The sequence below is a fragment of the Electrophorus electricus genome, chromosome 15 (genome assembly GCF_041902795.1).
Source record: "Electrophorus electricus isolate QZ-2024a chromosome 15, ASM4190279v1, whole genome shotgun sequence".
In the NCBI taxonomy this organism is placed as follows: Eukaryota; Metazoa; Chordata; class Actinopteri; order Gymnotiformes; family Gymnotidae; genus Electrophorus; species Electrophorus electricus.
The window spans coordinates 8091855-8116300 of NC_137511.1; the positions used below are offsets into that span (position 1 = coordinate 8091855).

General features: G+C 40.7%; 1 protein-coding gene across 10 annotated transcripts in view; it reads right to left on the reverse strand.

Moving 5' to 3' along the window:
* Nucleotides 1–20842, reverse strand: part of znf438 (zinc finger protein 438) — a 38041-nt gene extending 17199 nt beyond the window's left edge. Inside the window, exons 1-3 of one of the 10 annotated variants that reach the window (XM_081697680.1) lie at nt 20711–20829; nt 2007–2116; nt 1170–1229 (exon numbers count right to left, since the gene is read on the reverse strand). In XM_081697680.1, the coding sequence (XP_081553806.1) occupies nt 1170–1229; nt 2007–2043 (97 nt within the window). In that variant the 5' untranslated portion in view covers nt 2044–2116; nt 20711–20829. Of the gene's footprint in view, nt 1–1169; nt 1230–2006; nt 2117–18005; nt 18056–20710 lie in introns of those variants that run through there. The other 9 variants (XM_081697681.1, XM_027008512.3, XM_027008513.3 and 6 more) reach the window with 9 other exon arrangements.
* Nucleotides 20843–24446: the final 3604 nt, after the last annotated feature.

Below are 24446 nucleotides of genomic sequence, written 5' to 3' on the forward strand. Positions count from 1 at the left end.
TTCTTTTTGTCTCATTTGTAAAATCATGGTTTAAGTTAGCAGAAGTGCAGTGGGGCTATGAGGATAGTTCTTTGATTCAGGCTTGCACTTGTTAATCAAATACCCAGACATCAGGGCAGACACTAAGAGAATCCGGCCCAGTTGAGTCTCTTGATAAAATAACCACCAGGTGTCTTTGTTGCTTTTTTCAAATGCTCGTTTAGTGACAGCCACAAACAAAGCTGACAGGGCTTGGTTAAAATCACACACAGCTGTGCGCTGGCCTAAATTAGCTGCAAGCGGCCCTGCGTCAGGGGAGGAGAGCGAAATTACACCCTTCGGCTCTGCACTCTGCCATTAAACCTCAATTAGAGACCTACACTGATGTCATCATTATGAGACATATGAGCGAGAGGCCCAGTGTACTGATGTAGGTTGCTCTCAGAAAACAGGCTGCTCCTACTAGAGGTCATCAAATTAAACTTAAACATGAAACCTAACCTATTAAATATAACAAAACTTGTTAAGTGTAATGATGTAATGCATATTGTGTGATAGCAGGAAAGTGTTGTAGGTAAAAGTGAACACCTAAAGCATTGAACATTTTACAGTTTCAGCAAGCAAAACAAGAAGGGACAATGGGAGTTTGTGTCTAATGCTAAATGCTTCACTGTCTGATTTGGCTTTGCCAGTTTTACACAGGCTCACACGTACAGGGCAGAATATCCGGTAGTTCTTATGACTGTCACATGCTCTTAGCCTGTCATTCTCTTCTTAACCTAGCAATATCTGTCCCACGCCTGAACTGGAGAAAATGCATTTTCAGTGCTTTACCTACATATCAAAGCATGCTTCTGTACATTTTCATAGTGATACAACTGGCAAACTTAGAAAAGGTTTAATATGCCAACCTTTAAATGTAAAAATTAGCACAACTTGTACATTTTAATTTGGGGGGGGGGGGGGGGGGATGAGTTGAGCTAGACTTCTTCTTGTGGATGTTATAAGTAAGTCATAGCTGAACCTTAACTGAGTATAGGAACAGAACATTCAGTAAAGCTCTCATTTGATCTCTACTTGAATCTTAATTTGCTGTATTTTGCAACCAGATGCTTTTGGCATCCAGAAGACCCAGTATAACTGAAACTCCCTCAGTGAAATGTAGTTCTTCTAAATTCATCTAAGTTTACCTCTCTTCTGGCTCTTATTTTCCTGTCCACAGTTAGTGCTGATCTTAATAAGCGCTGTTTCTGTGAAAGCAAGATGGAAATCTCTATTCAAAAATCCACATTTTCGGTGCCACATCTGAAAATTAGACATACCGTGTACTTTTGACAGAACTTTTGTAAAACAGGGAAACACAACATTAGTACTGATCTAGGATCAGAATCACAATTTAAATATTCCTTCCACAGCAGATTTTCCCTGATCCCAAGTTAGAGTGAAGAGTACACCAAGAACTGTTAAACAGTCAGCACCTTGAATTGATCCTATTCACCTCTGCATGAATACAGTAACCAGACCTCTCTCACTCAAACAATGTTTCAGCTAGTAGCCTTTTGTGTGGTGGCTGGTGATTCATGTCTTAACAAAAGGGCTTTGCTCTGTCCATTTGCTCCCAGTGTGCTAACAGCGTACTGCTTTCATTTCTACACCTCTGTGCGTGTGTGCAAGTGAGAGAGAAAAGGATCTACAGCACTCTATGTGAATAATACATTCAGGCCTAAGGGCTCCCTATAGCATGGAAAGGCATGTCAAAAAGAACAACCTAAAGAGGAATCAATTCATTCATTCTCTCTCCAACATTAAAAACATTGACATGTGAAGTGAATAACACTGAATATCTGATTACAGTGGTGCATGCCAAGGAGTGGTATATATGACAGAAAATGAACGGTGAGTTCTTGAAGTTGATGTGTTGGAAGCTTAAGGATCTGAGTGCCTTTGACATGGGCCAAATTATGGCCAGGTCACAGTATCTCAAAAATGGCTGGTCTGATTGGGTGTATGGAGTGGTTACTACCTACCAAAGAAAGAGAACCGATGAACTGCTGACAAGGTCATGGACGCTCAAGGCTCACCTAGGCGCGTGTGAGCAAAGGCAAGCCCTGTCTAGTCTGATCCCACAGAAAAGCAACTGTAACACACATTGGTGAAAATGTTAATGCTGGTTATGGTGTCAGAACACTCAGTGTATCACAGCTTGTTGCATATGGAGCTGCGTAGCCATGGACCAATCAAAGTGCCCATGATGAAGCTTATCCACCGGCAAAAATCTCTATAATGGGCATGTGAGCATCTGAACCATGGACTATAATTACAGGTGGTTTTAATGTCATGGCTGATCAGTGTGTGTTGTGGATTTGATATTGAATGGATAGAGGCTAATTGCCATGTTTTTAGAAACTTTTGAAAGTTAATTAAAAATCAAAAACTAAATCTCATTCACAAAAGTGTACAGTATTCTCAATAGTTTGTAGAAGCCCCTTTGGCAACAACTGCAACAACAAATATTCTTGGACACATCTCTCCAAGCTTTGCATATCTGGATTTGGGCCGTTCATCCCATTCAAACTCCATCACATTGGATGGCAAGTGCCTTTGAACTGCCATCTTCTGGTTTCTCCATAGATGTTTTATGCAGTTTATGTGTGGGTTTTGACTGAGCTACACATGGACCGAGATTTGCCCTGAAGCCACTCCAGTGTTGTTCTGGCCGTATGCTTCGGGTCATCATATTGAAAGGTGAACTGTCACTCCGAGTTTGGGTGTGCCTTTCACTCAACAGTGTCTTTCGTCTTGCCACTCTATCATAAAGGCCTAAGTTATGGAGTGCTGGAGAGATGGTTGTCCATCCAACAACTTCTCACATGTCTGCACAGGACTTTTGGAGCTCTTTAAGGGTAACAATCTTTACCTCCCTGACCAAGGCCCTTTCCCCCCTGAATTCCCAATCTGGCCAGACGCCAAATTCTAGGAAGTTACAAGGTTGTGCCAAGCTTCTTCCATTTTAACATGATTGAGGCCACTGTGATCCTGGGAATACTCAAAGCCTTAGATGTTGTTTTATATCCTTGTCCTGATCTATGGCTTGACAAATTTGATTGCAGATATCTAGACAGTTCCTTGGACTTCATTGCTCTTTGTCTTTGTTCTGAATCTATGTACATGTACACCTGCCTGCCTGTGGACCTCCATCCAAAATGTCTCTGGAAGCCTTGTGTATTTCACTGCAGTTTTGACTCTACAGCTTTTTAACTACTCTACACTGCAGTTATTCTCTGAATTGTTCTTCAGATATTAATTGCTAAAATTAGTTACCAAATAAATTATTTACCACTTTTGGTTCCCATTATTTTATTATTTCTTTGACCTTATTAAAGAAGTGGAGAATCCAAAAAGCACTAATGTGCTACAATGCTTACTACAGGAGCAGAATGGTACAACATAGTACAAAAATATTACACCACTGTCTAAAATGCAGCTACAGCATTTCTGAGGCAACTGCATGTCTTAAGCACTTGGCTCCTGAAGAAGCCACAAAATTTCTCACCAGCTCAACTGAGCGGATACAGCCAGATTATCTACATTAGATTTCAAGGTAAAACACTTAATAAATTGCATAAACATAAAGATTGAGTCCGAAAAGTGCTGGTAAAAAACATCTGAAGTTTGAGTGGATTAATACATCTTTAAAAATATGCAATTTCTTCCCCACTTTCCCTTTTGCCTCCTCCCAGGTGGCAGAAAGAGGCAGAGTGGGCCAGCACATGAATAGATACCCTAACAGAAAAGCCAGCCAGAGCCAGGAGCCATCAGCCAACCAACACACACACACAGAGAGAGAGAGAGAGAGAGAGAGAGAGAGAGAGAGAGAATATCGGTGACGGATCAAACCTGTCTGAGACTGGTTGGCTTCAAGCACACCACATTGTGCCAGTGGGCCAAAAGACAAGAGAACATTATAAGAGAGCCCAGATGCAAGCACAGTAGAGGGAGTTTGCTTTTTAACTGGTCCCTGGCCACAGAAACCATTGAACTAACTTTTCTGATAATAGCAAGTTTACTACTTAAACAGTGTTGAAAACTGAGAAATTAAAGCAATTTTCTTTAATATGTCCAACAACGCTGACATGGCAGAATTCTGTATCAAAAGAAAGAATAAAGCTATGCAGGAGGTACTACTTAGATATATTATTAGCTTATCCACTCCCTTCGTATTGGTTACGCCAATTGATCTAGCCTCATATTCAAACACATTAACTAAGAACGAACTAAGATCATACAAGGAGTTTAAATGTGTAAAAAAAAAAAATCAAAGAATGAGTGTGTGGTTTTCCTCTGTGTTTAACTTATAGACAGACCTCCTGTAGGAGGAGCATTTCCTTCTGCTGAAAAATGTGCTCCATCCCTGCAAAACACTGAGGGGTGTGTGTGTGTGAATGTGTTTGTTTTATTCAGAGATACACAAAAGATTAGTAGCTCTAATATCCTTCACATCATTCACCTATGATCTTCCCTCCCCCTCAGATTCTGTTACACTCATTGGCATTCTAAAATGCCAAGCACCTTGCCTTCTTACTCAGCAGTAGGTGATGGAAGTTTCCGGAGGCTGGCAGTGAACTGCTTCTGTTAAGACTTTCTGCTGCACACCTGTGACGGATGACCTACACTGGGCATGAACAACCAAACAACCTGATAAATTACCCAATCACCGCTAATGTCATTAAAACATCCAGCCCACTCTTTTCAATAACATACCCACTTATCCTGTGTGCCAAGGCTTTTCTGCTGACTCCTTCCTTGTGCTTATAAAGAACTGCGTACCTCCACCTCACTGTGTAACTATTTAATGCTTCTGACATTTCATTCAGCTCGCCCTCTCCTGATCCCACTTATTAAATTAGCTGTATGCAAATACGGTGGCGAAAAGAAATCTGGGGGCATGTCTCCTGTTAGCGATTAGCTGCAGGTGACCTTACAGCCCAGCTGAGGGACTTAGCATACTTAGCGTAGCCAATTGATTGCTGCCAAAGCCTCCTCAGCATAATGGCTAATTTTCAGCTCAAGAAAAGATGAAGGAGGACAGCAGAAAGAAGGAGGCCACTGGGACAGGGCAGCAGCCAATGAACACAGGCAGAGAATGAGGAGAAGCCAATGAACACAGGCAGAGAGTGAGGAGGAGTGGGAGGAAGATATACACAGACAAAAATCAATCGCTGCTTCAAAAAACAAAACAAAAAAAACTATAGCCTTCCATTCATTGACAAGAACATTTAATCCAATGACAAAAGACAATAATGTGTGTTTATCCTTCTTTCAGGGAAACAGACTGACCAGAGGGAGGACAAACACAGATACTAGACTACTGCACACAGGACAAACACTCAGGTAGCATGTGGCGGGTGCAGAGACAAAATGCTGACTCATCACTTCCCGCTTCACATTTATTTCCTTGCTTTTGACACTGTGAGGTGAATTACAGCAATTTCCCGACTCAGCTTAGCTATGCATGTAGACTTACCCAATGAGTACGCAATTCAGTGACTGGTTAAGTCATGTATTATTCTCAAGTCATTAACAGTGGATAGCATTTGCAGTTAATTGCACCACAAATTTGTAGTATATATATACACTTTAGGTAGCATTTATAAAAAGGTTATTAGTGTTTCCTTTTTGTCCTCTGAGCTCTTGCATTACATATCATATTTTTGAAAACATTTAAATATGTTTAAAAACACAATGACAGATGCTTTCCCATGACATTCAGTTTGATCTTCAAGCACTCTCAGATATTCCATGTTTGCTCTCATCTAGTTGCAAGTACCAGGTAAAGCCAGTATCCGTCCCAGTTCCAGTCTAAAGTAATTCTGCAGATTATGATCCTGCAGACGTGTTAATTTAGCCTTGTTGTAGTGAGAGCTGGAGCAGAAAATATGAATCCTAGGTTGAACATTTCTATCTTTACTTGTACAGCTATATGAATTTTAGTGACAAGTACTATAGGTCCAGTAAATGTTACAACTATGAATGTCTGTCTCACTGAGTACCATTTAGCCTCGTGAAAGAGTGAAACTTTTCAAGGTAGACGCCCTAAAATAAATAAAAGACAAAGTAATCTTGCTTCTCCTTTGGAGAGCACCTGGTAGACATCAAAGAAGGAGAGAAACAAAAAAAGAGAAGGACCACGACCGGTACACATTTTCTATCGTCTGTCCGACGACACGTCCGCTCCCTCTAGGGTGAGAGAGGGGACAGGAACTAGACAGGAAGCAGCAGAGAGGGAGATCACTATAATAACAAGAGAACAAAACAAGGGCTCTAAAACAGCCTCCATTAAGACATGCATTAAGCAGCAGAATCTCTCACACACTCACACTCACTCACTCACACTCACTCTCTCACTCACACTCACACTCACTCACACGCACGCACTCACACGCACGCACTCACATGCACGCACTCACATCAAGCTCTATTTAGCCATGGGAGGTGGAAGGATTTCCGCTGGGTGGCAGCCGCTTCCTGTGTGAGACCGCAGGTTTGGTCACGGGTTTGTGTCGCAGTGATCAGAGACAGGTAGCGTGCTTTTAAACACAATGTTACTCTAAAGATCACCTTTAGAAAGACCTTTGGAATCCAGCTATACTTGACTGCCATCTAATTATTTTTTATATAATAACTGATTCTTGTCAGAAAGCATAAAAGTTAAATTGCATACTAAAAAAAATATATATATATTAATAAAAAAAATAAATAAAGGGATTACAAAATTAAACAAGCCCAGTTTCACTGGCCCACCATCTAGTTCAGAAGTCAACACAGAATGTTAGTGCTAGTGTTAGGTTAGACCTGTGGCTTACTACTAAGCATTTGTATTTTCAATTGTTGGCTGCGGCAACACTAACACTAGCACTAACATGTTAAATATGAAGACACTTGGATCTCTTGTTTATATGCATTTCAGCAATGGGAAGGCATTCAATCATATTTAAAAAAAGACTCAACATTAAACTTGGTTAAAAAAAAAAAGATAAATATTCCACAGATCTTTTTGTTCCTGAAGTGCTTCACAGCAGAATCTGAGAAATCACTGACATGTTAAAATGCAACTGACATACTGCATATCTAGATAGCTAGCTAATAAATCTATTGTCTCATTTTTCCAAGTCCTAAGCAGCAAAAGTCTATTTTTCCCCCACAGTGGACAGAGCAAAGCATGCTAGATTAATAAAAATCATAGTAATTCTCATCACCTCAACATTGTCCTGAAGATCCCATATTAAAAGCTAGCAAGTTAACTAGAAGGTTAACTCCAACAAAACCACTAGTGAAAATCATTCTTGGATGTAATCCACCTGAATAACCATCTACCATATTACATAATATAATAACAGGAGAATGGCAGTTGCTCTTCAGCAAGGTGTTTACGGCAGTCTTCGCTGCTAACCACTTTGTGTGTGTTTGCCAATATAGCTATAAATGCCTAGAAAAGCTTAGCCAGCCACTGCACAGATGGGCAGTTCCCCTGGCAAAGGCACACCTCTCCAATGGGTTTGATGGACAGTCCATCAGTCAGTGAAAATGTTTATTCTAAACTGACCTGCTAGGTGGTCCAGCAGGGGTGGGGGGGGGGTGGGGGTGGGGGGGGTTTTCACAGTACAGAAGCAGTTCGGAGCAATCTCCATATGTGCAGTGCAGGCAGACACCTGCCTGCACAACAAAACCTCTCCACGTGGCTCTGGTTAGCATGTACTGTTGGTTTGCGAGGCTCTGATATCTGGCATGGCCACAGCGCGAGGGCAGCACCATCTCAGCTCTCTCAGCTGGTTAAGAAGCTGCGGGGCCTGGAAGCGATTAGTGCTCATGGGACAATTAGTCAGCACAGGCTGGCTGAATGTAGCAGGCCTCAGGAGATCTACTTTCTGGGTCAGGAGCAGACAACATCGGCACCACTTGTTCCGCTCCATTCCAAGCGTCCGCTTACAAAAGCAGCAGAGTGCTCATGCCAGAATGGGTGACCGTCCGGTCAGGTGCTCACCTCTGAGGTGAGAAATACGGAGTATGAACACATGGGAAGAAAAACACAGTGAGTAAGAAGGAATAAACAGTAAGATTATGAAAGTGCTCTTCCTAAGGGTGAGGGTGTACCATAAACTTGAGGGTGTACCATAAACTTAATTATTCATACTAATGAAATTGTTCTTGATTGTCATGAGACATTTCAACCTGTGCAGTTTTACCTGGAAACTGTTACGCCCCCATTACTCCTAAAGCATGTATTTAAGCTTCTGCATTCTTCAGGTCTGGAAAGCTGAGAGACCACAGGTCATTTGTGTAGACCCTGCAATATGATGTATTTGGTGTCATGTGTCCATGTTACACCACTCAAATTGATCACAAACTTCCTCTGCTGTATCAAACCTTTTCAAATGTTGTCATGGGAACAGATCCCTTGCACTGAGCAATGACTGCAAGAGCCAGTGAATGTTTCTCAAATGCATCATGCTTTTATGGGCTTTCGCAGGAGGGAGGTGCCATTTTACTGCCCCTTTGGTCAAGTACAGAGATCGAACCCCTTTCTGTGACCGTTCCAAGGTCTCAGTACCTGAACACAAGACTTCCTGGCTGGTTTTCAGTGCTCACAGCCCTGTAGGAGATCTTAGGCCTGCTTTCATGGGTACTAAAAAAAAAAAATCAAGGTTCACCTATCATTATTTTTGGCCCTTTATCTCTGACATCATTCATGAAAAAAAAAATCCCATGTCTGTGATCACGGGGTATACTTGTGAAAACACATTTCACAGCTACTATGGCTAAGAGAAGGGGGTGGGGAGAGAAAAATGAGAGATTTTAATCCTTAAAAACAGGAGGTTCGCCCACGCTCTCACCTGGGACTGCTCTTGGCCGGTGTGAGGAAGCCAGGAGGTTATGGGAGCCTGGGAATGTTTAGCATGAAGAAAGCGATCTGAAAGGAGCTGAAGCTGTGGGAATTGGACAGGAAACATGGAAAGTAACCCTTTCCTGGCTGAGCGAGGGAGAATAAAAGGGGAAACAGTGCATTAAGCATCTGACTTATTTTCACACTGATGCCAAGTTGGAGACCTGTCAGAGTAAAGACAGCTGTCTGAGGGAGGACGTAAATTGCCTCTCTGCTTATGCAAATTAGGAGAGAGAAAAAGGTTGAGTAGAAGTCATCAGATCTAAATCGGACAATTTTATCCAAAGGACAGCTTTGAACACAGCTGCATGGAAACTTTAGTTATTTCAGCAGTGGGGATGATGGTGCATTCTGATAATACACTGTAAAACTAACTTCACAAAAAAAACTTTTGGTCAAACATTTTGGCACACAGGGCATCTGTGCTGCCAACAAGGTTTTAATAGGTGGTTTTCATCAATTTTCAGTATAACTGCCTTCTATAATTCTACTAAATTAAAAAGGGCCACATTTACAAAGACATTTAAGAAAATCCACATTCACTTCAACCAATTAGATATATAGGCACTACTTTTCATCATTGTCCCATGCTGAGTACACTGACTGTACCACTCCAATCAGTGATCCTGCCTGAGACCTATTAAACATACAAGTATTTGACAAAGAATTGGCCAGACTGCCACAGATTGCTAGAGAGTCAGAGAGATAGAGAAGTTAAATGCTGCAGTGGGTTCCAATCAATTGTTATAAATATTTCAAACTGGTTTTCTCCAAGCAGCAATGCTGAACACATCCCCCTTAGTGTGGGCTTTAAGAGCTCTGAACCAAGAGAGGGTGACCCTACCCTAGTTCAGAAAACAGAAGTCTTTTAAAAACACAGCAATGAACAAATCATTACAAACTGCTGACCTATGTAATGCTACACAAGAAAGAAAAAAAGAAAAAAAAAGATTTTAAAAAGGCCACAAGAACATAACATTTATGTTTATTATCAAAAAAGGGCAAAAGTTTTTCCTTCATCCTTTGTGGAAAGAAATCACAACTAAATATGATATCAAAAACTATGCAGTCTCTTTTCCTGGTAGCAAGGTCATCTGACAATTTGGAGAGGAAAACAAAATTCAGCAATCACAAGAAAATAAAGCTGGTACATTGCAAAAATGTTTTCACTAGGAAATCCCCATCAAAAGCAAAGAGAAGTAAAAAAAATAAATAAATACAGGGGAAAAGAGACTCACTGAGAGGAAACGTACTGAGAAGGAAAGAAATATAATGAAATGTAAAAGAGGGTTACTTTGGCAGGCCGACCAGGTGATAAAACACTGCACATGCTCAGTGGACAGCATATAAAAATGTTTGTTAATCTATCAGTCACTCAGAAGAGAACAGTCTGGTTTAGTGATGCTTCACGTATCCAGAATGGGTTCCAGCACATCCTTGGAGTGACATAATTTATGGAAATAAAACTTGGATGACTTCAAATATGAGCAAAGCCAAGAGAGAGTACATTGTGGGTTCTATGTAGCATGACGCTGGTGCATTCTTTTCAACAGATGTGATGGTCGAAAAGAAGTAGGATGCATCAAAAGGTAATTTATTTAGTGTAATATCTGAACATACTCTTCTCTAATTGAACATGAAACAATTTGAGTTTCAGCTGTCACTGCATATTTAAGTCTTATTACAAGAACTTGAAATCTGACCAAGAGTAAGTACGCAGTTTGCTTGTCTCTGTGGTGAAGTGTCACGGCCTTTTTGCTGAGGAGGACTCCAAGATCCATTTGTGACCCTGGATCCCTCAATGCCTCTTGAAAAGGCAAATGCTCCTCAGCGGGGTTCTTTAAATGCGTTTCCATGGAGCATGTGTTTTACTGAGAACTTTAAACACTCTTCCCCTGTTCAAAACACAGGGAGATATTCATAAGATTTATGTTTTATCGTTTTTCAATGTGTTCAGTCAGGTGTGTGCTGACCTAACCATGGTTAGCAGCATTCGTATAAGCACTACTGTATTTACTGTACTTACTCAAGACATTTCACTCCATGCACTTCAGTGCAAAAGCATTTAGGAGAGGATGGTTGCAGAATATGGAATTACCGTGATGACTAGCTGATATCATACCAATGATGGATGTGATGTGATACACACCACTGGTTTAGCTGGCTGCAGTTGTTTGCAATGTAAGTGACCATTTTCGATTGGCTATACTCCAGTGGCCCTGCCAGTGGAATGTTGACGACAGCTGGTCATTGTTGAAAGTTCCATTCTAGGTCATGTGATCTGGTTTGGATTCAGAATGGAATCTGGAACTGAACTGTCCCTTAACTGATCGCTCTCCTCTAGATGCACACATGCACACACAATAACATTAGCACAAACACATAAACAGATTGAAAAACATAGAAGAAAAGAAGAAGAAAAAAAAAACTAAGTTACAACCTGTCTCTGTGTTTTCCTTTACTAAAACTGGACACAGACCAAAAACTTCAACGAGAGAGCAAAAGAAAACAGCTGCACTCCCGAGAGCAGGCCAGAGAACATGCGCAGTAAGGGGAGGTCAAGGAAAGAGCAGAGGAGCGCGCAGGACCCGGCCAGCCAGCCAGGGCCCAGAGCGGGCAGGTGAGAACACTCTAACACGCTGAGAAGACTGGAGGGGGATAGAGAAAGAGAAAGAGAGAGAATGCTTAGAGCAAGGGAGTGAAAAGCAAGGTAAGGTCCAGATGAGGCAGCTGGACTCTATTACTCCACACTGACCCTCCTCCTCCATGCAGGAAATGAGCAATCATTTAGCAGTGACAGGTACATGCTGAACCTCACTATCCACCCCCCACCCAGCCCACACTGCAGCAACCTCACAGCCTACCACCCTCTCCCATAGGCCAGCTCTCGGAAAAAGTGGTTGAGCACAGAGGGTGTGCATGTGTTACATATGTGTACATGTGTGTATGAAAACGTAAAAGTGACCAACAGAAAAGAAGCACCTCCGAGTTGGGAGAATGCTGAAGCATGCTTTCTGGTTGGGAGGAGTCTGGTCAGTGCTGTGCATGACTGATTTTAACTGGCTCTGACTGCCGAGGCTGACTAAATGCACTATGAAATCCAGGATGAGCAGACCTTACTGAACAGACATTACCACCCCGTGCACTATGGAAAGAAATGCCTTCCTCCCTCTGCTCTTATCTACCAAGTACACTTCCATGCTAGCCAGGTTTGAGAAGGCTATAAAGCACGACAGCTGACATTACAGAAGGTTTGGCTGGTATAACGGGAATATGATTTAGAGTTCCTACAGTGCATAATAGGAACCACATAATAGCTTCCATCTTTTGTTATCTGAATAAAAAGAGCTATTAGGCTGAAAATTGACTTTATTCAATTTTTTAAAACCCAAACTTACTGTATTAATAAATATTAAATTCACTGAAGAACATTAACCATATTTCAGTTAATGGTATATTTTATTTTTTGTTTTCTTTTTAAAATTACATCACAAAACCAATTAAATTTAGTAGACATCTGAGTAATCGAAATGTTTAGTCTCATTTACTACACTGTAATGCATACCCCGTCCAGCCTAACCTATACTATAATTCCGGGTTACAAACTGGAAATAGCCACTTTTACCAACCGAAAAGAACATCCAAATTAACCAGACAAGAAATAAAAGCCAAAGCAACCACATGGATGCTCTTCAATTCCATGGTGAAAAGAAGAATGCATTCAGAACCAAGAGCAGCCTGCCAATTCCACATCCACCTCATTCACAGTGACGCAAACTTCCTGGTTATCAGGGTTAGACTGGGTTCTGGAGGAGGAGGCAACCCCACTGTAGAGACAGCCTCACATGCTCTGCTCCTTAAAGTTATAATAACACTGTCCCACATATCACAGTCCATTCTTTATGGGTACTTTTTCAGTACTTGGTGTCAGTTCAGTTAAATTTTCCAAAATAATTTTACAATATATGATCAAAGAAGTATGAGGATGAAATTCCCAATGAGCAAGTTGCAGGTGACCGTGGTAATGAAATACTGCCAGGGAACTTTGAGAGGAGCTCAGCAGCTAGCCAGCACCTAGTCAGCACTGGACAGAACCCCTCATTTACTGTCTTCTCTCCATATCCCTTCAGTGTACATCCCTGACCTCCATTCACCTGAATAATCTGGCCCTCACTCCGCGAAAAGTAAAGAAACCGCAAAGGAGAGCTAGTTGTCTTCTAGAACTCTCTTTCTGGGTCTTTGCAGCACAGGGCTACATTATTCTTAGGCCTTACTAATGTTACAACACTGCATCTACCTTACTCTATTTAGAGAGTAAACAGATTTGTTTAGTATACAATGTTTAGTATTTAAAAATATTTTAAAAGACTTGACCAGTCTCAAGTAATACAGTGGATTTAGGTAGAGCTGTAGGCAGAGCTGTAAAGCGCATTTTAGCACACAGCGCTGCTAGACTTAATTCAACATGAGCTTATATCCTTTGCAATTAGTGGGTGATTTTTACCATGAAAGGGTCTGTTGGAGAATATTAGGAGATACAGTTCTACTCATTAGTAATATTATCTCAAAAGGAGTATTTGTTATTGATGTTACCTAATAGGGAAATACAATAATAGAGAAATACAAAAAAAAAAAACAAAAAAAAAAAAACAACAACAACAACAACAACAACCAACCATCTCTAGGTCTAGAATGGGCCAAAAAGAGATAATAACCAGTGAGCAGCAGTTCTCTGGATGAAATGCCTTGTTGATGCCAGAGGTCAGAGGAGAATGGCTAGATTGGTTCAAACTCATAGAAAGACAACAGTAACTTAACCTCTCAAATAAGAGGCTCTCTGAATGAACATGTCAAACTTTAAAGCAGATGGACTACAGTAGTCGAAGACCACACCGGGTGCCACTTCTGTCATCTAAGAACAGGTAACTGAGGCTACAATTCACACAGACTCACCAAAATTGAACAAAAAATGTGAAAAAACGTTGCCTAGACTGAGGAGCTACCATTTTGAATCTCCATCTCTCTCACTGTGTAATTTAAAAAAAAAAAATTTTTTTGATAAAGAAAAGCTTTTTTACTCTGACCATTTACTCAGGAGCTACTGGAATGAAGTGTCAGGGCCTGCCAGTCTGCATGTATGGGAAGCGTGAAGCACAGAGCACATTAGCTGCTCAGGAGCTGGGTGCTTGCACTGGCTGGGGGTTTTAGCAAGGCCAGCTTATCTGCATGGATCCACTGCAGCACAGCTGAACATGGACATGCTTTTTTCATCCATGATATGAATATGGTCATTGGACCTCATGTAGCATACTAAGGCCCTAAACTTAGACCTAAAGAAACTTAAGACCATTTAGACAGCCTATTGAGGTGCAACTAATTTGTCCAGTATTAGGTAATTATCTGTTTTTACTATTATGTAACCACTATAATCTTGCTATAGTTATTAAAGCTATATGCTTATCAAGTTGTGAGTTTTGATGCCCCACAGGCTCCTAGCTCACGTGGTACAGCCCCACAACGTGCTTATGTTGCTGTGTCGGTGTATGTGTTCGATTTTGCCCTTGTTTGTAGCAACGTCTCCCTGTTATGTATCACACCTGGCTCTTGTTAGCCTCCTTGGTAATGTGTATTTAAACCACATGTTTAGCTCTCTTGGATGTGGGTCATTGTTCTGATTATGGTCAGGGATACTCCTGTGCTGAAATACTGTGCTGTGTCTGTGCCTTTGTGTTCATACTTGTCTTGTTCACCGTTATCGCTTGTTGTTCGTGTTTGTCTTTCAGTTTTGTTAAAAAATGTGCGTTCCCTGGTGACTCGCGTGTGAATCCTGCCTTCCCCGCATCTCCCCACCGTTACAGGAGGTAGTGCTTCACCTTTTCTGTCCAGGAAACTACCTCATATTTAGAAACTTACTTAAGTAACTGGTTACAAATACAGAAACTCATCATACATGATCGTTGTCTCTGTGTGATATTCTCTAATGTCTGACAGCTCCCAGCATCTGTTAAAAAACAAAATGGGCACATTTATACATGCACATTATCCTCTCAATCATTATATTACATTGTACCTGGAATAATGCACTGCACACACAAAGTACTAGCATCCTAGGGTCCTCTGAGGCTATAACATCATATGATTATCGGTCGATAAGGATCATCTTTGAGAAATGCAATCCTGACATGTCATATTCTCTCCAGTGTTCCCTGGCCACTGTCCTGACCACTCCCATCCTGCAGGCAGGCACAGTTTCTCTCTCACTGCCTCACCTATACACAAACACACACACAAGGTCAGGTGGAGCCAAAGCACACTGATAACTACCATCACTCATTTTAATGCTTAGAAGGTCTGAAATTCAAAAGAACGTTTCATCTATTGGGAAAGGTGACATTCTATTTCTGCTAAATGACAAAGGCCACAAATCTAAGTGCAAGCTGACTGGCTATGAAAACAGTTAGCTACAAAGTTGCCACAGTGAAGAATTACATGAAGGGTAGATAAATGGCACACCACAGACAAATTGGAGCCACCTTCAAATTTTAAACAGTGAAAAGTTGAGATGTAAAGTTAGGGTTTGGGGAACTATTAAGCTTGTTTTGTCAATGTGTGCAATTAAACTGTCATGTCTTCCTGGCCTTTAGAAGGCAATGAAACCTGACTTAAACCTGTGCCATCTATGGTCACATATGAAGCGCATCTGGACCTAGGATGTGTTAAACTCTCCTCTCTTTCACGGTTTTGTTCTCACACACTTCTCTCATCCACCAAAACGTAATGCTGGAAATTACACACAAGCCATTGCGGAGCCTGAGAGAGTGAGTGAGTGCACGTGCGAGCAGATGCGTGATTGTGCGTGCATGTGGACGTGTGTGCGTTTCTACATTTCTAAGAGTGTGGTGTGGCAGTAAGAGCTTGCGGTGCATGGCTGTGGGCGTCTACGAGCTGAGCAGAGGGCTAAGAGCAGGCTCCCACTGCCAAGCTTCCCACTACTGCACAAGCACACAAAGAACAACTGACTCATAGAGGAGTCACCTCACCTCACCACAGTGATGGAGGCAAGCAATGGAGAGTGGGAAACGCTGGCGAGACAGACGAGGCATGGCGAGGAAAAGGAAGACGGTAGAAGACAGACAATGCAGAAAGGAAAGTGCACATGGTGAGGGTGAGAACAAGACGAGAGACTGAGAGCCAAGGTTACAGAATAAGAACAAAAGAGTAAAAGGCAGCCCGAGAGCCATTTTGTGCTCTGCACACCTACTATCCTGCACAGGACGTGTGAGCCTTGCTTAATCATTTTGCACCCAACGGCTCTGAGGTCACATAAGATCTGATCCTGATTCAGGGAAAGCGGATGGCAGATGGAGCAGTCACTGGTCTGGTATTTAGCTGTTTCCTCTCTCAGTCACAAGTGTTTTGCTCCTTCCTGTCTGAAACCAATTAGTCATTCTGCATCAGGTGTACCATTTTCCAGAAGAAATGTCACCATTTCACAGCAGTTACAGGACACGTATCAAACTAATTTCATCTATGCCCCTTGACCATCTGTTGCGCATCAGCTCTCTGCTCTATCAATAAAGGAGCCGGCTTTATTTATTTGAATGCCGTCACATCTGTAACTAATCACTCATTTTAAAAGCGAGAGAGGTCATGTGACTAATAGAAAGGAACACAACACGAGTCGATGAGAACCATGTCAGGGCTGCTATTTTTACCCCCACATATAAACATCAGCTGTGTTGTTGGAGAGGTCTCAGGCTGCGTTCGCATCTCACCGCTGTTTGGATATGGCGGCATTTCCTGTGGCCCTGCTCTGTGCCTCCGGTGGCTATGTGTTAAGGCCTTCCTTGCCTACAACAAATCATGGGAAAGAGTTCTTGGTTCTAGTCTGTAAGACCATTATTTCATTAGGCCACTCACCAGCCTGGTTTGTTGGAAGGTCACCCAAAAGTTCTGATCACAGTGCTAAGAAGTGCAATTTTGTGGTGAATGAAACATTCACCAGACCATTACCGGATAGGGTCTGCCTCCTGTCTCCACCAGCATGCATTATTTACCATTTTATGAGTTTTTCTTGTTGAAGTTGTATTTCTTTTTTCTTACTGTCTTTTTCAATGTGTTATTTCTTACATCTTAATGCCAATGAGGTGTGGTTTTGTCATGCAGAGTTGCTGGATCTCGTCTTCCTAAAGCGAAAGGTGGGTTACTCAGGTGGAACTGTTTTCAGAATGAACCATGCATAATAAATGGTGAGATTAATAGGTTCTGAATAGAGGAGCGCGTGGAGATATAATGCATATATACATAACTTTGGGCTGACAAACATGCAGATTATTTCTAGGTGTGTCCTTTACAAATATGTTTAAAAAAAAAACAAACAAAAAAAAACACCCATCTAAAGAATGCTTGTAACTCCAATGCATCTGTCACTGTGCATTTCTGGGAAGGAGGCTTGATGTGATAAAAGGTTTTGATATGATAGAAGCAATATTTTTGTGGATGTTCTCCCTGTGGACACAGACTATGGATTCTTTTCCTGTATACTTTGTGAAGGAAGAACACTCTAGTGATCCTGTTTCTAGAGAGGACTCTCGTATAATTGCTTAGTATAACAATGGAGGAAATTTGCATGAACCTAAACTTATAATTGACCATAAAATGCATGGGACCCTTTCAGATACAGCTATAGAGTGTATTTCCTTAAAATGGTCAGTGGGCTTACATTAATGCCAAATGGCTGCTATGATTATCGATGACAAGACAAGGAGAATAACCTTGCTGAGCTGCCCAAATTCTTCAATAAGAAAAACAAAACTGTTCCTAGTGAAGTCTGAATTGTGACAGCAACACTGGAGCAGCTCCACTATAGTTCAGCAGAGAGGCTGCTTTGCTCATAAAGCATACAAGGCTCCGAGCTCATATATTTACTTTGGCCAAGGTGGCGAACCTCACAGTGGAGCACTGAAGACTTAAAACAAAGGCATTTGTTCTGCATATGTTGAGCAAATCCCCCAGTAATTAAAGCACAGCTTCCTGAGCGGTTTTGATCTCTAATTGCAGCATGGATACACACTACACGACTGACCTCTAAGAAGCAAGCTGGTGCTCATTAGCACACCTAGGTCCAACAGCACTCTGTAAAAGAAAGAAGCAGCACTGGTAGGTCAGCAGAACAACTCAACCACTGAAGAAATGGAGAAAGTTATTTTTTCTGCCCCAGTGTACATGCTGATGTGCATGGGTGGGTGGGTGGGTGTGCGTGCACGCACATGTAGTGATGTTGACATGGTTCTGATTGACCGGAAATGTTAAATAAGCATCTGTGCTATGAAAGAGAGGCTCGCTGCCCTTCTCTCTCACCACATGTGAAACCACACAATGTCTTTACACCTGCCAAAACAAACCTCAATATCCTCCAAAAGGACTCTGTGCATATTCTTCCACAGCACAAAAACGCAAGCCATGCAGTATGGTATTTAATAATCTTTTGCAGTTGTACTCATTGACACCATGCATTCCAATTGCTGATATTCACACAGCAGCCAAAAGACTTACAGCTTAACCTAAACAGCTCTAGTGTATTTTTAAAAATTTACCCATAATTATTACAATGCAAAAAATCGATAAATGAGATTTCCTGACACATTTAAATTAAATTTTAAATGTACAGGTTGGTGAAATGACAAAAATGCAATATCGCAATATCCAGTCTGCTACATATTACCATGTTGTTTTAAACTGATAGTATGACACCACTTTTTTTTCCCCACAGGCACTTTATAGAATAACAGTTTTGGTCAGTGTTTCTCTAAGTACTAACCACATCATCAGTATGCTGAGAAAAGTTGCCTATATTGTAAAAATAAGATCATCATATTGCCCAGATCTATCTAACTAACTACCACAAGTAGTTAATTGAGTTATTATTATGTTACTCTACCCAATTTACACTGCTCTGACAATACAATTTAGTCACATTTACAAAAAGCAGGACTGGAGTCCTTGATTGATTTAGAAGCAGTAAAAGAGTTAGCCTACTGATGCAACTTTATTTCTCCTGTTTATGACTGGTCTTGAAATAGGGTAATTAAACCCATGTTTTAACAGCTTACACTGAGTAAATGCCTGTAACAGTAATGTTGTAAAAACTGAAAACTCTACACACGCAACCTAAAAACTGTGCCGCATACAAGAACATTTTCACATTTTCATCTTAAAGTGCTTGCACTTTGCCATAAAGTCAGTTGTGGCACATCTGATTCAGCAAATGCTTCTAGGTTTACCAATTTGTGGTAAATGACCCTCATAAATGAGTCAAATGAGGTCCATAGCACATAAATAAAGAAAATATGGATGGATATGAAATTAGATTCAAAATCGTCTCACCAAGACACGGCGGTACATGACTCAAAAGAAAGGGTTGCCAAGAGGAAGAATGATGAGAGAAAACGTGGACAACGTGTCCTCATAGGTAATGGTGCACTGTTAGGACGTGCAATAGAAGAGTTTTCTAGTGACCATCATTGTCAATATCACAAACAGTTCAATGACACACATGAATTTTAATTTAAGGCTAAACTAAAATATCTTCAAGCTGACGAAACATGGTATATATTTTTCCCTCTTTGGTTAGCTACACATGAAAGAATAATCTAAACACAAGAAAATGAGTGAATGTTGCAAATTTTCAAATTGATGGTATGAGCAATAAATCTGTTTAATCTGCCTGTCCAGCATCCACTGACAATTAATCAATGACATCAGTGCCAAAACATCACTAGTTCAGACCTTTCTTTTTATCTTACATGAGAACTCTATTTATTTGAGAGGTGTATTTATATTTTAATATACATTTGATTCGTATATTCTGATATCTAATCTTGGTCTTAGCTACTCTGGCATTGCACTGTTCATAACTCATTTGACTTTAAGAATTAAAGGTAATAGTATCAATAGTAACAGCAACAAGTGGTGATACTACTGACCGTCCATGTACTAGAAGAGAATCTATGTACAATTACTACATTTTCATGTTACACCGATGTATTTATTACGCTACTGATTGCTGTTAAGTAGACGTGGCTACTCAACGCGTGCATTAAGGGTAATTAACCCCATCTATTGTAACGGGGGACGGCAGAGACGAATCAAGAGTTGCGAGCTAACCCAACTAGCTGACCTTGGTCACTACACTTCATGTTAGCTAGACAGACAGCTTACAGGTTACATTCGTGTAGGAAGGGTTAATGTGTTTTCGTCTTTACTCAAGATGGTAAATCTATATATATATTTTTAGAGTAAATAATGCATGATCCACAACAAACTTATCAACTCTTCTATTGCAATACACATATGCAATGTTTGTTCCCTTTAATATACCTAGTACCACATAACATTGTAAACCTGACACTTGCCCGATTTTTGATTGGCATTCGGTAAACAGACAAGCCAGCTAGCCAGTTAGCTAACCATAGCTAGGTTAGCTCAATACGTGGCTTGCTAGACTGACATACACTAGTGTCTGTAGCTTGCTTGGGCGAAGAATATGAATAAATAGTTGCTCTACTTGTTGACACAACGTTGAAGCTAGTTTCCCGACTTTCCTCTACGACTGAACAGTTTGTTATTAAAGTATTAACGCAGTTCGCCATCTTGTTTTGTTCCCACTGTACATTCCCATTGGCTGAACATAGGGTCGTAATAAGACTGCACAGGAACCCCATTGGATTTTGTTTTATACACGAGAAGCGAAAGCCCATCACGGAATACAGTGAACATCTTTTGTCTCACCTTTCAAGAATACCCTCCTGTTCGCTCAGAAGATTCTTCATAAATTTGGAACATGCAACATATTCATATCTTTTGAAGAACGACAGCTCTTCATAACTGTTTCGGTACAGCCATTTTGAGCCAGACCTTGAATAGCAGGCTGTGGGGTACTGTGATGATTTCGTGACTAGTAAATTAACTCAACAATATAATATCATGAAGAGTATTTTGACACAGATAGAAAAAAATATTAAAATAACCTAAGGTATAACCCAGAACATCGATTTATGTATCTTATAATTGACTACACGCTTTTGCTGATATCTGTCTCTCACCCCTCTTTAAAAAATAGTACGGCTCTTCCAACACGGTTCATCGCGACAAATGTAACCAATCAGGGGATGTGAAAAGGCAGCTATCCAATGATATAATTTTCAAGTTTCACGTGTATACGCCCCTTCACAAAGTCTCATTGTACTATTGTCAATATAACATAATGAACCATAAAAATAAAAACTAAATAATCACATTGATATATGTGGAGTAAAGCTTTATCAGGGAAAACTTAGACGAGGACAATGAAGACAAAGAGATGATGTGAATAGACTAGTGACATTAACCCTCTGACACTTGTCAAGTCAGCCTGTGAAATAGGTGTGTGCAAGTTCTTTTAATTCACACACACACACACACACACACACACACACACACACACACACACACACAAAGACAGAGACAAAGTGACTCCAAGAACTACATAAATGTGTGTGCTGTTACAAATAGATCAATGTGCATAATACACATCACCCTAGGCTGAATAGAAGAGGTTCCTAGATAATGACTATATTGATCACTTAAACACCTTTTCATCTGTCATTCTCAATCACAAAGGTAGTTTGTATGGTTTTCATGGATTTGTCTCTCTCTCTGTGTTTGTGTTTGTGTGTGTGTGTGTGTGTGTGTGTGTGTGTGTGTGTGTGTGTGTGTGTGTGTGTGTGTGTGTGTGTGTGTGTGTGTGTTAATGCCTTCACACAAGCACACAGAGTAGGTTTTCATGGGTTTGGTTCAATGTGGTTGCACAGATAGTTGCACAATCAATCTCACACTTTAAGAATTTGATCTCATATCATCATATCACAAACATTCGGCCAAGACCACCACCGAAAGAAGTACCTGGTATCAGATAGGTTCCAGGAAAAAATATCCATCTGCATGCATATGTATGTGTATATCTTATACACACAATCTTAGTCGCATGTCAACAACTGATATATAATGGCAAGATCATCATTTGACCATATTTAAATATGTTTTTCTCTTTAAAACTCTTGTAATGAGGGTTTGATTAATATAAATAGTTTTGTGTAAAAGTATGTTGTAGCTTCATGGTTAGAAGAATATGTTCTTCAGTGGGTTTCTGCATTCATGGAATATTTCATTATTAGACACATGGGCCTGTTATTGATCAGCACAAAATAGCAAGTGAATACTAGAAACATATTTTATTGCGATGATTATGTTCTCAAAGCAAATCAGTTGTCTATGTCTCTGGCTTCCAAGGTTGTAAACCTACAAAAGAAAACACTTTTCTCTCTGAGGCAGCACTCATCCAGATAGCAGCATAAGCCTAGAGACAGTTAAAAGAGCAAAAAACACAGTCACCAAACTCAGCTAAACAGGCTCTCCTCTAAAGCTTGTTCATATTCACAGGTATTGCTCTCTCTGTCTCTCTCTCTCTCTCTCTCTCTCTCTCTCTCTCTCTCTCTCTCTCTCTCTCTCTCTCTCTCTCTGTGTGTGTGTGTGTGTGTGTGTGTGTGTGTGTGGCAGTGGGCTTTATGGCTGTTAGTTCAGCAAGGGGAGCCATTTAGATTGCTTGTCTTTGAAATCTGTCATCATCAGCAGGGACAGTTGAAGAAAAGGTGAGTCAGTGTGGTGTGTGGTGCTCTGTAGGCCCGATAGTTGAAACAGGACGGTTATCAGCTGTGTCACATCAACACCAAAAGACACGTTTGCATAAGATGAAGGTCATGCAGCACTGCAACTCATTACACTCAAAGGAAAAACTTATTGGTAGTCTTATTGGTTTCTATGTTGTATGTGACAATTCCTATCCATTTGTCCATATGAAGCTGCTCTGGTTGTTAAACTGCTCCGAGGTACTTGGTACATTGGTTGAAGTATGTGTCAGCTACTGATACACCCCTATTACATCAGTATCCACTGTGGATGCCATTCACTGCTAATGGCTTCAAATGTGAGTGTTGCCCAACTGCCATTGATATTGTGAATATATTGTGATATTGTGATATCTTTTGGAATGTAGTTGCACAGCTGTCTTTCTTCATGGGAGAAGGTTCTAGTTGGAATTCCACTGTATTTTGTTCCATTGCTGGGACCCAAAGCATCCAAGACCAAAACGGCAACTGATCAAGACGGCCTTGCTCTCTGCATGGGAAGGATGAATTCGTTGTCTTTGCTGAAGATCTCCAGCAGTGCTGGCTAATCCTGGCTCCCTGCCAGAGTACATAGAACTGGGCTGTTGAAGCTTTCCTCCAAGAACACTCAGCCCTATGATATTTTTGAGCAGCAGTTGGAAAACTTGCAGTAGTTGGCTGCAAGCAGAAGAACACTCTTTTCTTCTGTTTATTACACTGGTCATTAAAAGGCTGTAGATGAACTATAATATAATCTTACTCAGGCCCCAGTGGTCTCAGTATCACCGTTTGAATTGATAAGCCTTGGTGTTACAATTAAAAAAAAACTGGATGTGGGTACATCCATCTATCCCAGAGTTAGGAAAGCTCTAGTAAACATTACCACTACTGAGTGTATACAGTTCCACAATCCACTTTCACCATCCATCGCACCTCTGTAGTATCATTAACCCTCTCTTCCTCCTCATCCTCAGTCCTCGCACAGGTGGCACATGGTCCATGACATAGAGCTAGTCTGTGTATGTGGTGAAAGGTGCAGTAAAAGTGATTTTATTCATTTAACATGTTGCCCTTGATTCCTCATCTCTTTCTCCAAGCACCTTGAGTTATGGAGTTATGGCTTTAATGCCCTGCTGACCCTTATATCCTCTCTTTTGTGCGTGTGTAGGTGTTTAAATGCATGTATTTTCTGCTGCTTTAAAAGATTACCAGTGGGCCCTCACTCGTAAGAGATTAGGTTATAAATGTCATTCTTACCATCTGAATGCTGTATACTCCTACCTCACATAAGCTCACACACTTGTCTAAGGACTTAGCATAGACATTTACAGATCCTTTAACCCTGTGCTGTCAGCAATGCACAGCCTAGTTTGGTTTTTCCCTTTGGTAACAAACAATGAAGGCTTTGATAATAAGGCTTCACTAATATCCAATGAGTTGAATTTGATGTCTTAAAGCCTTATGTGGGGGCAAACACTGTTGTATGCTATGACCTTACTGTCACAGTTATCACAATCATCTGTAGGTCATTCTATCACCTAGAATATCAAATGTATCATTCTGAAATTGTACCAGAAGTATTGAAAAAATAGGTAAAAGTCACATGAAAAGATGTTTTGAAGTCAAATATACTGTGTTCATAAATTCTGTGAACTCAACCATTAATGGAAAGAATTCTAAGTTTAAAAAACATGAGCCAAAATTGTAACTGAGGAAATCTTTAACCACTATGTAAAGGGGACAGATTGAGCCATCAGAAATAGGACTTAGAAGAAAGCAGTGAAGGAATGATTGATATCCATTACATTCTCCAGAAAAATGCT